The sequence below is a fragment of the Crotalus tigris genome, unplaced genomic scaffold (assembly GCF_016545835.1).
Source record: "Crotalus tigris isolate CLP2741 ecotype Arizona unplaced genomic scaffold, ASM1654583v1 scf7180000018419.1029430, whole genome shotgun sequence".
In the NCBI taxonomy this organism is placed as follows: domain Eukaryota; kingdom Metazoa; phylum Chordata; class Lepidosauria; order Squamata; family Viperidae; genus Crotalus; species Crotalus tigris.
The window spans coordinates 921,989-934,376 of record NW_024096993.1 but is presented as its reverse complement, the minus strand read 5'-3'; the positions used below and the strand labels follow the sequence as shown (position 1 = coordinate 934,376).

The 12,388-nt window shown below is 50.7% G+C and overlaps 1 protein-coding gene across 2 annotated transcripts in view; it reads right to left on the bottom strand.

Annotated features, from left to right (window-relative positions):
• GFI1 (growth factor independent 1 transcriptional repressor) overlaps positions 1-12,388 on the bottom strand; it is a 44,243-nt gene that overhangs the window by 16,083 nt on the left and 15,772 nt on the right. The window contains exons 3-5 of one of the 2 annotated variants that reach the window (XM_039352287.1): positions 5,859-6,462; positions 4,223-4,515; positions 3,338-3,541 (exon numbers count right to left, since the gene is read on the bottom strand). In XM_039352287.1, coding sequence (XP_039208221.1) covers positions 3,338-3,541; positions 4,223-4,337 — 319 coding nt within the window. In that variant the 5' untranslated portion in view covers positions 4,338-4,515; positions 5,859-6,462. The remainder of the gene's footprint in view (positions 1-3,337; positions 3,542-4,222; positions 4,516-5,858; positions 6,463-12,388) is intronic. The other variant, XM_039352286.1, reaches the window with a different exon arrangement.

Below are 12,388 nucleotides of genomic sequence, written 5' to 3'. Positions count from 1 at the left end.
TTTATCTATAAATTTGTATTGTCTTATGACAATTATGAATGCATGTCACTTTTCAATGATGGGCTTTCATTCACATCAGAGGCAAAGAAGGAATAAGTTCTGTAGATATTCCCAAATTATCCTGTTCCTCTTCTGGTCATTTCAGTTGGTGAAAGGCTGGTGACTAACCGAGTGCACCAGAAAGTCTTTGAGGTTGCCTTGACAGATCTTCCATAAAAAACGTATTTTATAAAACCCAGGGGCAGTCCTAATGAAAAACTGACTAAATCACCTTCAGCATTGGATTTTAGAGTTTAATTGTTGCCAACGATTTCATTAATCGTTCCAGGGGACCTGAACCTTTGCTAACGGGTTTATACTGTCTTTGAAATTTTGCACCCAAACTGTGGGCAAGCTCGTAAAATAGCAGGAGGGTGGGCACTTCCTCATTCCCAAAATTATTCCCATGAGGCACATAAAACAATTTCAAGGCATGGTTTTGCCAGATTGTTACCTGCTCCTCCCACTAGCCAACCTCCAAGTCAGTGTTTCTCAACCTTGACAATTTTAAGGCATGTGGACTTCAACTCCCAGAATTCCACAGCCAGCAATGCTGGCTGTGGAATTCTGGGAGTTGAAGTCCACATGCCTTAAAATTGTCAAGGTTGAGAAACACTGCTCCAAGTCCTTCAGGATGTTCTTCTGCTATTCCTACTGGCTGCTTATTTTGGTGTTTTTCTTTGTTTTTTTTTTAATGAAACAGGGTTTTTTTATGTCATCAAAGGGTGAAAGAGACTGGTCAGGAAAAATTCCACAGGCATCCTGCTAGCCCCAATGATATTTCCCTCCACTTGTGACACAACTTGGACCACCCGCCTCACAAAACAAACTGCATCTTGGGGCGACTTTGAATAAATTCTTCCTTAATGGACGCACCGGCTGAGTTTCTCGTTTTATTGGCCTGAGGCCCAAAATTGACACTTTTACACACAACATCCAGCTCGGTCAAAATTTTTGACCGTCTCGGTTGGACGGGGGGGGGGTGAAGCAGGAGGCTGTTTTCACTTCTCGCCACGATACATCTTCCTAATTAATGGGAATTATCTCTTAATGAAACTAACAGAGGGCTATTCTCTCGTTTTACGCCAGAAAGAGACGTTTTCAGAATTTCGGAGTGTTTTTTTTTTTAAAAAAATAAAACATAAAAAAATATTTCCCATTTTCACTGCCGGAGGGCTCTTTTTACGCTTTTCTTATGCCAGCCGTAAAACGTCTCAATCGGCTGTTTGTAAAAGAGGAAGTTTGTTTTTTGTAGTTAAACCAAGAAAAAGAGAGGCGGGAGGGACGGAGGGAGGGGGGGGAAGCGGAGGGAAAACGGCTGCCAAGCGATCGACCTCGCCAAGCGGCGAGTTGCGCGGCTTCCTCCCGCGTCCCACCACATCAAAGGCCGAAGGAACCACCCGAGACGGCGCTCGTCTGGAAAGGTCGCCAGAAGGAGCCGCGGTTGCCCGCCGAGGCTTCTTCTGGTCGACGAGGAGAGAAAGGAAGGACGGTTGCTGGAATTGGGTATGTCTAGTTTAACGAAGAGAAGGATGAGGGGGGACATGATAGCAGTGTTCCAATATCTCAGGGGCTGCCACAAAGAAGAGGGAGTCAAGTCATTCTCCAAAGCGCCTGAAGGCAGGACAAGAAGCAATGGGTGGAAACTAACCAAAGAGAGAAGCAACCTAGAACTAAGGAGAAACTTCCTGACAGAACAATTAACCAGTGGAACAACCTGCCTCCAGAAGCGTGAATGCTCCAACACTGGAAGTTTTTAAGAAAAGACTGGACAGCCATTTGTCCGAAATGGTATAGTGTTTCCTGCCTGAGCAGAGGGTTGGACTAGATGACCTCCAAGATCCCTTCTAACTTTATTATTATTAGTCAATCAGGGGCGCCTTTTTCTTTCTCGGCTCCCGTCACTTTCCCCCAAAGAGGAAAGTTGGATTGCTCAGCCCTTTCCTGGTGGGGCAACGCCAGCCCGTCGCCTAACCCCCCCCCCAGTACCCGTCCCCCACCTCCGGAGCTCAGCTTCTCTCCCCAAACCGCTGGGGGATTTCACCCGGAGTGGGTCCGATCTAATGTGGCGCCGGGGGTTATAGCAATAGCACTTATGTACAGCCTCATAGTGTTTTTACAGCGGTCTACAGAGTCAGCCTACTGCCCCCCCACCCCCCCCACCCCAACAATCTGGGTCCTCATTTTACCGACCTCGGAAGGACGGAAAGGCTGAGTCAACCTGGAGCCGGTCAGGATCGAACTCCTGGCAGCGAGCAGAGTCAGCCCGCAGTACTGCATGCAGGCGCTTCACTCCTTTTTTTCCGCCCCAAAGTGCCTCGTCTTCTCTCCCTCTCCCCGCCCCGACCCTTATCTTCGAGGAGATAAGGTTCACACGTTACACCAAAACTTCACCGAGTTTTGCACAAAGCCACGCGCTCTTGGCACTGTTTGGGGACAACGAGGGAAAGCCTCGTTCCCTTCCTCGCGGTCCCAGAGGGACGTGTGGGGGGGGGGCTTCTTGCACGAGGAAACCGAGGACTCCAGGCACCTGACGTTCAATCCCCCAACTCCAGCCAAGTTTCTCCGGCAGGAAGCCTCGCTGAACTCCACGCGATTTGGCTCCTCGGCAGGAAACCGAAGACCCCCCCCCCTCTTTAACGTGGACCTTTAAGGAGTCCTGGCCCAAATGCGGGGGCACCCTTCATTCCGCATTTCAAACGAGGAAAGGGGTGGATGCTGAAGCCATCAAATCAAGTCGGTGTAACGGCGACCGCAAGACTCGGAACCACCGGCTTCCACCCGTGCAAGAACAACGGAGAAAAGTCTACCTCGCCATAGCGCAGTGTTTCCCAAACTTGACAATTTTAAGGCATGAGGACTTCAACTCCCAGAATTCCACAGCCAGCATGTTCATAGAAGCAAGCTTTAATGAAGGCATGGGATCTTGAGCTTTGTGATAGATGATTGCTGGCTGTGGAATTCTGGGAGTTGAAGTCCACATGCCTTAAAATTGTCAAGTTTGGGAAACACTGCATAGCGCAAAGTCGGGATAACGCTCCCTCTCTCCTTCTCCTCTCCCCCCTTTAAAAAAAGACCCCGCGTGGACGTCTATTATTATTTACTCCAACCAGCCCGCCCAGGGAAAGCTTCGTCAAGCCGAGATGGTGGCGAGCTTTAACCCTGGGTCTTCTGAATTAGCCTAATCTTCTTCAGGTCCTCGCCGGGGGACCTGGCTACTTCATGCGCCCCCCCCGGCACGCGCCCTGGTTCAAACGCGCCCGCCTTCCCCCCCCCCGTCCCCTCTTTCAGTCCCTACCTGGGGAGGCCGAGGGGGAGGGCGGTCTCCAGAAATCCTCCATCTCGGCGGCCGGGTCGCACCCGCTGCTGCTGCTGCTGCTGCTTTCGCAGCTGGGGGCCGAATCGGAGCTGCCGTCCGCCCCATCGGGAAGCTCCGAAGCCGGGGAGAGGCGACCCGGGAGGAGATCCCGTTCGGGGAGAGCCAGGTGCGAAACCGTTCGGTCTGTCCAGGGACGAGAAAAGAAGAAAAAAACAAACAAACCACCATTTATTTATTTATTTGTGAGACTTATATACCGCTTTAAGTGCAAGCACTCTCTAAGCGGTGTATGTACACCAGTAAGCAATGTATATATATACATTGCCCCCAACAATCTGGGTCCTCATTTTACCTACCCCGGAAGGATGGAAGGCTGAGTCAACCTTGAGCCGGTGAGATTTGAACCGCTAACCTGCTGAACACAAGTCAGCTAAAGTGGCCCGCAGTACTGTTGTTGTTGTTTTTCTCCCCGAGAATGCTGCTGATGCCCGATTTTGGGGTGGGGGGGTGCGGGGTGGGGTGGGGTGCTGAATCAAAGCAAGGGGATCGAGGCCGTTCAGCCCGGGTCCCAACCCGTTCCCACGATCTTTATAACGCTGTAACGAGTCCGCCACGCCAATCCTTACTAGGACGCGAGGGATTAAGGTGGGACGGGCCGCTTGGTGGGTTCCGCGCGTGGAGCCAACGCAGCCGGCGAGCGGACGGGGCGGGTGGGGCAGCCTGGCGGCTCTTCCGTGATCTCAGCCGCGCCCGTCAAAACCCGGACCTTCTCCGGGATCTCCGCCTGCGGGAGACCAGGGCGCCCGGAGACCAATGGCCTTGCGCCGCCCGGGCAGGCGTCCCCGGAGGGCTTGTGGCTCTTACCTGCGCAGATCTGAGCCAAGACGCTCTCCAGGCTGCCGCCGTAGTCGCCGTCGGGGCCGCGGGGTTGGTGGTAGCTGTGCGCCTTCTTGCTCTTCACCAAGAACGACCGAGGCATGGCGGGGGAGGGGGGGCTGCGGCTGGCCGCCCCCTCTCTCTGTCTCTCCTCCCTCCCCCCCTCGGACTGGCTGTTTTCACGCCTTCGGACCGCTTCGACTAAACGGCCGCCGCGCTCGTCCCTCTGCGCGCCACCGGCAGCGAAAGCTCTCCGACGCCCCGGTCGCTCTGCCAGGGACCTAAGCGGAGGGGGAAGGAGCCATTGGTCACCGGCCTCGGGGGAAGGCGGAGGGGAGGAGCCGCCGGGCCGGGAGGCCGCCCTGCCCTCCGCCAGGTGGCATTCACACAGGTGGCCCCAGCCCGACGGGAGAGCGGCTGCCACCGCCTGGCGGGCCAAAGGGACCCCCTCGCTCTTTCGCACCCCCCCCCCAACCGGTCTCGCCGGCGCGCCCTTCCGGGTGGGGGGCGGGCTGGGGGGGGGGGAAAAATCAAGCCTAACAGAGGAATAGACGGTTCTTTAAAAAAAAAACTCAGAAAAGCCCGGACCTCCTCCAGAGAGCTTCACCCTTCCCGCACCTCCCTCCCGGAGTATTTCTTTCAAGCAACCTGAAGCTCTTGTCCTGTTCGGTCCAATACTGGACAGCGTGTGCGTGTGAGTGTGTGAGAGGGGGGGCGATTTAAAATGTCAAGGCTTTTTTTTCCAGGAGAGCGAGATTTTCAACCATATCCAACGTCTGTCTCTCTCCCTCCTTCTCCCTCCCTCTCTTTCTCTCTCTCTCTCTTTCCTCTCTCTCTCTCCCTCCCTCCCTCTCTCTCTCTTTTTCCTCTCCCTCTTTTTCCTCCCTCTTTCCTCTCCCCTTTTCTTTCTCTCTCTCCCTCCTTCCCTCTCTCTCTCTTTTTCCTCTCTCTCTTTTTCCTCTCCCTCTTTCCTCTCCCCCTTTCTTTCTCTCTCTCCTCTCCCTCTCTCTCTTTCTCTTTTTCCTCTCCTCCTCTTTCTTTCTCTCTCTCCCTCCCTCTTTTTGTCTCTCTCTCTTTTTCCTCTCTCTTTTTCCTCTCCTCCTCTTTCTTTCTCTCTCTCCCTCCCTCTCTTTGTCTCTCTTTTTTCCTCTCCCTCTTTCCTCTCCCCCTTTCTTTCTCTCTCTCCTCTCCCTCTCTCTCTTTCTCTTTTTCCTCTCCTCCTCTTTCTTTCTCTCTCTCCCTCCCTCTTTTTGTCTCTCTCTCTCTTTTTCCTCTCTCTCTTTCCTCTCCCCCTTTCTTTCTCTCTCTCCTCTCCCTCTCTCTCTTTCTCCTCTCCTCCTTTTTTCTCTCTCCTCTCCCTCTCTGTCTCTCTCTCTTCCTTCTCTCTTTTCTCTCCCTCTTTCTCTCTTTCCTCTCTCCCTCTCTTTCCTCTCCTCCCTCTCCCTCTCTCTCTCTCTTTCACACACACACACCTGCACCATACACAAACGCACCCCTCGAATGCAAGGAAAAGTCTGGGGCAGAAGAAGTAGCGCTTTTCCATTTAGCAGGACGTCGCGCACACTCTTGGACAGCGGGGGACCCTCGGAATAGCCTCCGCCTGCAGCCCCCCCTCCCCGCTTACCTGAGAGGTGCAGGTACACCTGAGTTTGCCCGTCTTGGATTCTGTGGGCGACGGCGGCGACCGCACACCACCCCAGCTAAACACCAGCCTCGGATTCTGGACTTGGGCAGGCGAGTCGCGATTGGCTGCCACTCGCCCGCAGCCCTCTCCAGCCCTCACCGCTCCCGCCCTTCTCTCTCGATTAAGCGAAGGGCTCCCTACCCTTGATGGGTGTTTCTAGGAAAACGCGGGGCCGCGCGAGCTTCCAAACACCGCGCACAGTCAGACGGCGCGCTATTCCCTCGAGAATCGCGGGCTCTTTTACGCCGCTGCGCTGGAAAGAGAGGATCGCGCAGCTTCCAGGCAGCTTGAGGCTGATTTCGGGGATATTCCAAAAACGCCGCCCGTCCCCCAAACCCTCATCCCGCTAAGGGAGGTGTAAAATCCTGCCAACCCCAGGCGGAGATGTAAAGAAAATAGTCTGGTGAGAAGGCGATTTAAGTCGATCAAATGCCATCCTCCAAGACAGGGTTCGCTCTTCCGTTGTTGTTGTTTTTAAAAAAGGGAGAAGGTTCAGCTACGAGTCAATCTGAAAAGCTGTGGGTAATTCCAACATTTTCACTTCCTGATTTAAAAAAGAAACCAGTTTAATCAATCTCGGGATTTGCGGGACTAATAAGGGTTTTTAATTGCAAGCAAGAGCAGCAGTGATGAGAGTATCCGGAGAAAGCGAAGAAGGGAAACGTCGAATGTCCTTCTTTCACGTCAAAGAAACCAAACGATCGCGCTGCCCCCCCCCCCACGTTTATCCATGTTTAACCGAAACACGGTTTCCCCAATTTACCCGATCTCCTGACTTTACCGGCACTTCTAACCAGCTCGTTTCAAACATGACGGCATTTCCTTAACGTTTTAAGGCTTAGTTTTAATCAGGGCTACTGCAGTTTGTGGTTTAGGTGTTTGGATTAATTTATGGCGCAATTGCATTGTGCCAATAAAGAAATGGATTAATTCTGTAACCAGATTAGCTGTGTTTTGCTAAAGCATCCCTAGAAGCACAAATAAAGCACAAGAATTGAATAGGTTAGCTTAAAATTTGATTTGTTGCTTAATACGTCCTTTCAACGCACTGATCTTTCAGGATGAACTGGTAGCAATGATAGTAACCCTAAGAAGGGGGAAATTGGTGGTGACCAAAATGATATAAATAATAATTATTATAAATAATCAATTAATTGTATGCGTATGCAACTAAAATAAATTTCACCACTGACCTGGAAGGAAGTCCACCCGGTCTTTTGGGGCATATATAAAGAATATTTATAGCTCAGGGTTGAAATGAGGAGTCCTTGATACTCTCTGAGCTTGGTTGCAGACGTTTCATTACCAAACTAGGTAACATCATCACTGCTTTAACCCTACCTCTAGCTCAGAGAACACCAAGGACCCCTCATATATATATATATATATATATATATATATATATATATATATATATATATATACACACACACACACACACACACACATATATATACATAGAATTGCACTCCTAGTGTTTAATGATTCTTCACACAATCTATTAGATAGTTTATCCTGTAGGTTTGTGACACCATCTTCTCCAAAGAATAAATCAGTTCAGGATTGAGACTGATGGTAAAACTGATTCAGGGACCAGCAAATCTTTAGCTCCTTTGCATACACAGCTTCTCTCCTGTGTTGAAAATGGTGATCGGAGCTTTGAGCAATCAGAAGAGAAGTGAAAAACGGATAATTTAAAATGGCATGTTTATTCATTGTGAAGTGGAGTGGGGTGGGGTGGGGGGGAAAAAAACAGGAGCCTCACAAAAATCTTGTGGTCTTCTCCGCTGGAGCGTTGGATTCAGATTTGAGATAAATCGTTTGCAGACAGTTTTTGTTTGTTTTTGCCTTTCAGACCAATGCGGAGTACCGTTTCTTTCTTCTCCCTCCGCACTCCCCCACACAGCCCGTTTTTTTCTACATCCAGAGTAAATAAAAGAGCGATTAAAAGGCCCTTTGAAAGACAGTAAAGGAGAAAGCGCATGCGTTGAGCCAACAAAGTCAACCCATTTGCTGAATTCTGGGTTCACACATGACGTCAACCATTAACGAAACGGGCTGAGCGTTTTCCCACAGTCTGAGCCATCAAGGTTAAAAACCAGTGAAGTGATAAGAATGCATCTACTACGGTAGGACTCACCTGATGCAACGGGTTGTATGTGACCACGGCCAGTGAAAGGACTATCTTGCATAAATGTCCCGGGTGGGGCTAAAAAAGTTGTTGGATGGGGTCACTTAGCCAGAACTGAAAGATCCTGAGAATTACACTTACAGAATTCCATTTTGAAATGTGTTTTTGTCTGTTTGTGTATGTGCTTCCAGGTGGTGAGTTGAATTTTGCATACCGGTAGTTATACTCTTAAGCCAACAACGGGTAATATCCATTAATGAAATAAATACTATTTGGGAACGGTGTATAAACAGAAAGAAGACTATTCCTTATTCCATTTACAACAAGAACTAAAGCGATTGTCGGGAAAATGCCTACAAAAATATCAATCAGTCGAACCCAGCATACTATACACCTATATATCCTCTGCACTTGCTTTCAACACAAACACACCCACACATTTACTGTAAAGTGATTGTTTAAGAGATTATCTCTATAATTTAAACAATCGTTGAATGATTATTGGTGTCTATCCCCCATCTTATTTATTTTATATCCTGCATTTGGTTCAAAAGTTCAAGGCAGTATCTGTAGCGCTGGCTCCCCTTAGTTTCCCCACAACAATTTTGCAAAATAAGGTGGGCTGGAAAAGAGTGACTGGCCCAATATCAGCCAGAGGGCTTCAGGACTGAAGGTGGGCTGTTTGTGGGTTTTAGAGAAACGAAATACATAAAGCGACTTCTATTTCTGAAATTGAAAGGAGAAAAAAAAAGTTGGGGGTTTGATTAGATTTTAAAGTTTACTACTTGGAAATTGGTTCCCCTTGAGGTCATTCTGACTTTCTTCTAAAGCAATAGAGGTGGGAATCAAGACTTACTTAATAAAGTTTACATTTGGAGAATTCCAACATTTTCGGGCGGGACATTCGCCTGTTCAGAGTTCAAGAACTAAGGAAGGCGCTGCCTGAGATGAATCCTGATGGACGGGACCGAACCGTCTTGGCTTCCGGCAAATCTTTAAAACTGACCACGAGACGGAAAAGAGACAAGCCTGATCCATTAGGATGCCAATGCCTTGGGATCTCTGCATGTTTCCACTCTGCGCGCTTTTATTCCACACACCCCACACACCCTTAAAAAGAGTAGCGCTGCACAGATGATTTAGAGATAGAAGAAGAACAGGATAGAAAGAGTGTTACCCATAGCGTTGCCCTGAAGAACACAGATAAGGAGGGAGACCCAGGCGACACGGTATTGAATAACCGGAGGTCGTATAAATATTTATAGAAGTATATACCGAGAAGGTCAGATAAATAGAAGTATTAACGTAATAGAAAATCAATCTTATTATATATAATACAGATAGGGAAATTTAGAGAGGGGAGTTGCTCGGACATTACCCCTGAATTGTATCTGAAGAGGGATGAGAGGGAAGAAAGGAGAGGAGAGAGAAAAGAGAGTAAAGGAGGGGGGAAGGAAGTAGGAAGGTTGAAGGAGAAAGGGGAGGGGAGTGGTGAAGGAAAGAGGAGAGGAAGAAGAGGGAAGTAGGGAAGAAAGAGGAGAAAGGGAGAAAGAAGGTAGAGAAGAAGGAGTGTGGATACAGTGAAAGGAGAAATGGGCGAGCAACACCAACATTTAATGGACTCCAGAAGGTGGTAGAGGACAGGAAGACCTGGAGGAACATTGTCCATGGGGTCGCGATGGGTCGGACACGACTTCGCAATTAATAACAAAATTTATTTTATTTTATTAAAAGTATCTGATAGATAAGAATGTAAAAAAGAATGTATGTTAACACGTGATAAATATCGCGGTATACGTATGGGGGGAGAGTTGGGAAAAATTAAAAAAAAAGTTTAAACAAAAGAAGAAGCTGATAACACCCCACCCGCCCACCTGTGACATCTCCCGCCTCGTAAGTCTAAGGGAGACGCTCGAGGGGGGCTACCCTACAACAACCCAAAAATTGCACTTCCCAGGGAAGCCGTGGCCTTCCCCCCCCCCCCGTTAGGTTGCTAAGGCGAACTTCCCCCAGGATCGCTCTCGGAGGAGGTCTAGGTTTAATCAAAAGAGCCACAACAGATGTGACTGCGCTTGACAGACTCCCTTCCCCCCCCCCTCCTCTCTGGGTACATAGCCAGAAAGATATCCAGAATGCCGGCTAATCTGCGGGTCTGCAATGCGCTGGCCTGGTCCCAGCCTGGAAATCGGGCGCGTTCGCCACCCTTTTGGAAGACGGTGGGAGAAAACCGGCCGCCCCCCACATGCCGCCCCATTCATCCTTGAGAAGGAGACGGCGTGGCGGAAAATTGGGAAGGGAAATCAAAGCGCCTTGATAGATTGGCTGCCTTATCTGGCCCAGCCACACAGCCACACCTACCCACACACACACCCACACCCACACCGCCCGAATTAGAGAAAGAAAGGCGGAGGCGGGCGGGGCATTCCAGAGGAGGGGCCAGCTCCGCCTCTTCTCTCCCGCCCCCTCCCGTCTGGTTTTTATGCAGCGGCCGCCCCACCCAGCCCCGCCAAGGTTCAAAAAAATTAAAAAGGCACGTAGGCAACGCTTAGAGAGGCTCTCTCGTCCCCGGCGATTTTCTGATCCTGGCCCACTTCGCAATTGGAACACGAATATCTTCCGGGGTTGCTTCTACTTCTCTTTTGCGATTGTGCCGGTTTGTAACAGAAGCTAGGCCGTAGGGGTAGGCAACCTTGGCTCTTTTATGACTCGTGGACTTCAACTCCCAGAATTCCTGAGCCAGCAGAGCTGGCTCAGGAATTCTGGGAGTTGAAGTCCACGAGTCATAAAAGAGCCAAGGTTGCCTACCCCTGAGAGGCTGAAAAGTTCTCAGAAAGTTCCTTAGGCTGATTCAGATCTCTCTCCGTTCAGCTCGGAGCTTGGTGATTTTCGGGCTATTTATACATTTCCCCCATTACAGAAATTATGTACGGCGCATGTTCAACCAAGCGGTCGATTTGAAAGAAGGCAGATATGGATCTGCTTGAAATACACTCACACGCGCTGCTTAAAGCCCACGTTCGCGCCCAAAATAAGCCTCGCTGAACTCCCCTCTTTAGCTATAAAGCTACAAGACCTAACGCAAGGTGCAAACGTCAGTCCTAACTGCTCCTCCCCCCTCCCCTCCGTGCACTAATCTGGATTTTGTCCTCTCAAGTCTCAGGCGAGCTTCATATATTGGCGGGAGCGGGTTGCGGGAAAGTGAGCTTATATATTGTCTTAAATTCAACATTTGGATTAGAATAGAAACATACAAAACTGAGTATTTTAGGAGGCGCCCCGTTGCCCTCCGTTATTGAACCTTTAGGCGCGTCTGAGGGCGATTTCACGTGACAAAGGGGTCACCTGGGGGTGACCACTAGCTCCCGAAGTCAGGCAGATTCAGGCTAGGGGTGTCGACGGCTGAGGACCCGAGATCCTTTCCAACCGCTGCGCTTTTAGGACGAAGGAAAGAGACCCTCGCACCACTTTCCACCCCACCTCCCCCCCCCCGGCGATAGGAAAGGAAGCTAGGGGCGGGAGGGGAAACCCCAGCTGCCCCGCGGGTTGCCTTTCGAGATTAATCACAACAACTCTCTGCAAGGCCCCGACCTTGGCCGCCCGCCCGGCTCGCCCTGAAGGCGGGCGAAATCAAGGCTTTCCCCTTGAATTGGAGAGAGAGAGAGAGAGAGAGAGAGAGAGAGAGAGAGAAGAGTCGTCCGGACGCGCGCTTGGGAAAAAGGGCAGGCGTACCCAGCCGGCGCCGGCTTCCCACTCGCGCCCAAGTGCAAAGCACGCCGGAGCAGGGATTTCAAAAGAGGAGGGAAAAACCACCTCTGCCTCTCTCGCCTCATTCCATCAGTCCGACCGTCTAAGCCCGCGTGAGAGGCCAGTTCCACGCCAGGGCCGACGCGGTCTGGAAACGTCCGAGAGGGATTCGCCTCCACTGTAGACGGTTCCCCCCCAGCCTTTCCTCCATTCCAAAAGGTTTCTCAGTCGAGGGCAGCGCCTTCCTGGCTCGCCCGCCCGCCCCAAAGAATCCCGCCTGCAAATCGCTGCTCGAATCTCGGAAGGTTCCCACTGGCGGACCGGACCGCCTGGAGACCCGTCTTCCTTGGGAAGCCGCCCCGAGCGCGGGATGAGCAGAGGATCGCCGCGGGGCACGGAGAGGGAGGGGGAAGGGCGGCATACAGATCCCTTTCCTGCGAGATCGGGTCCATTTCCAGGAAAAACTCGTCCCGTCCGCTCCCTCCAGGCGCTCAGAGTTGGGTCCTCTTTTATTTGCTCCGGTTTAGAGATTTAGAAAGACGAAAAAGATGCGGGGGGGGGGAGAGAAACTGGCGGAGGAATCAGGTGGCAGGAC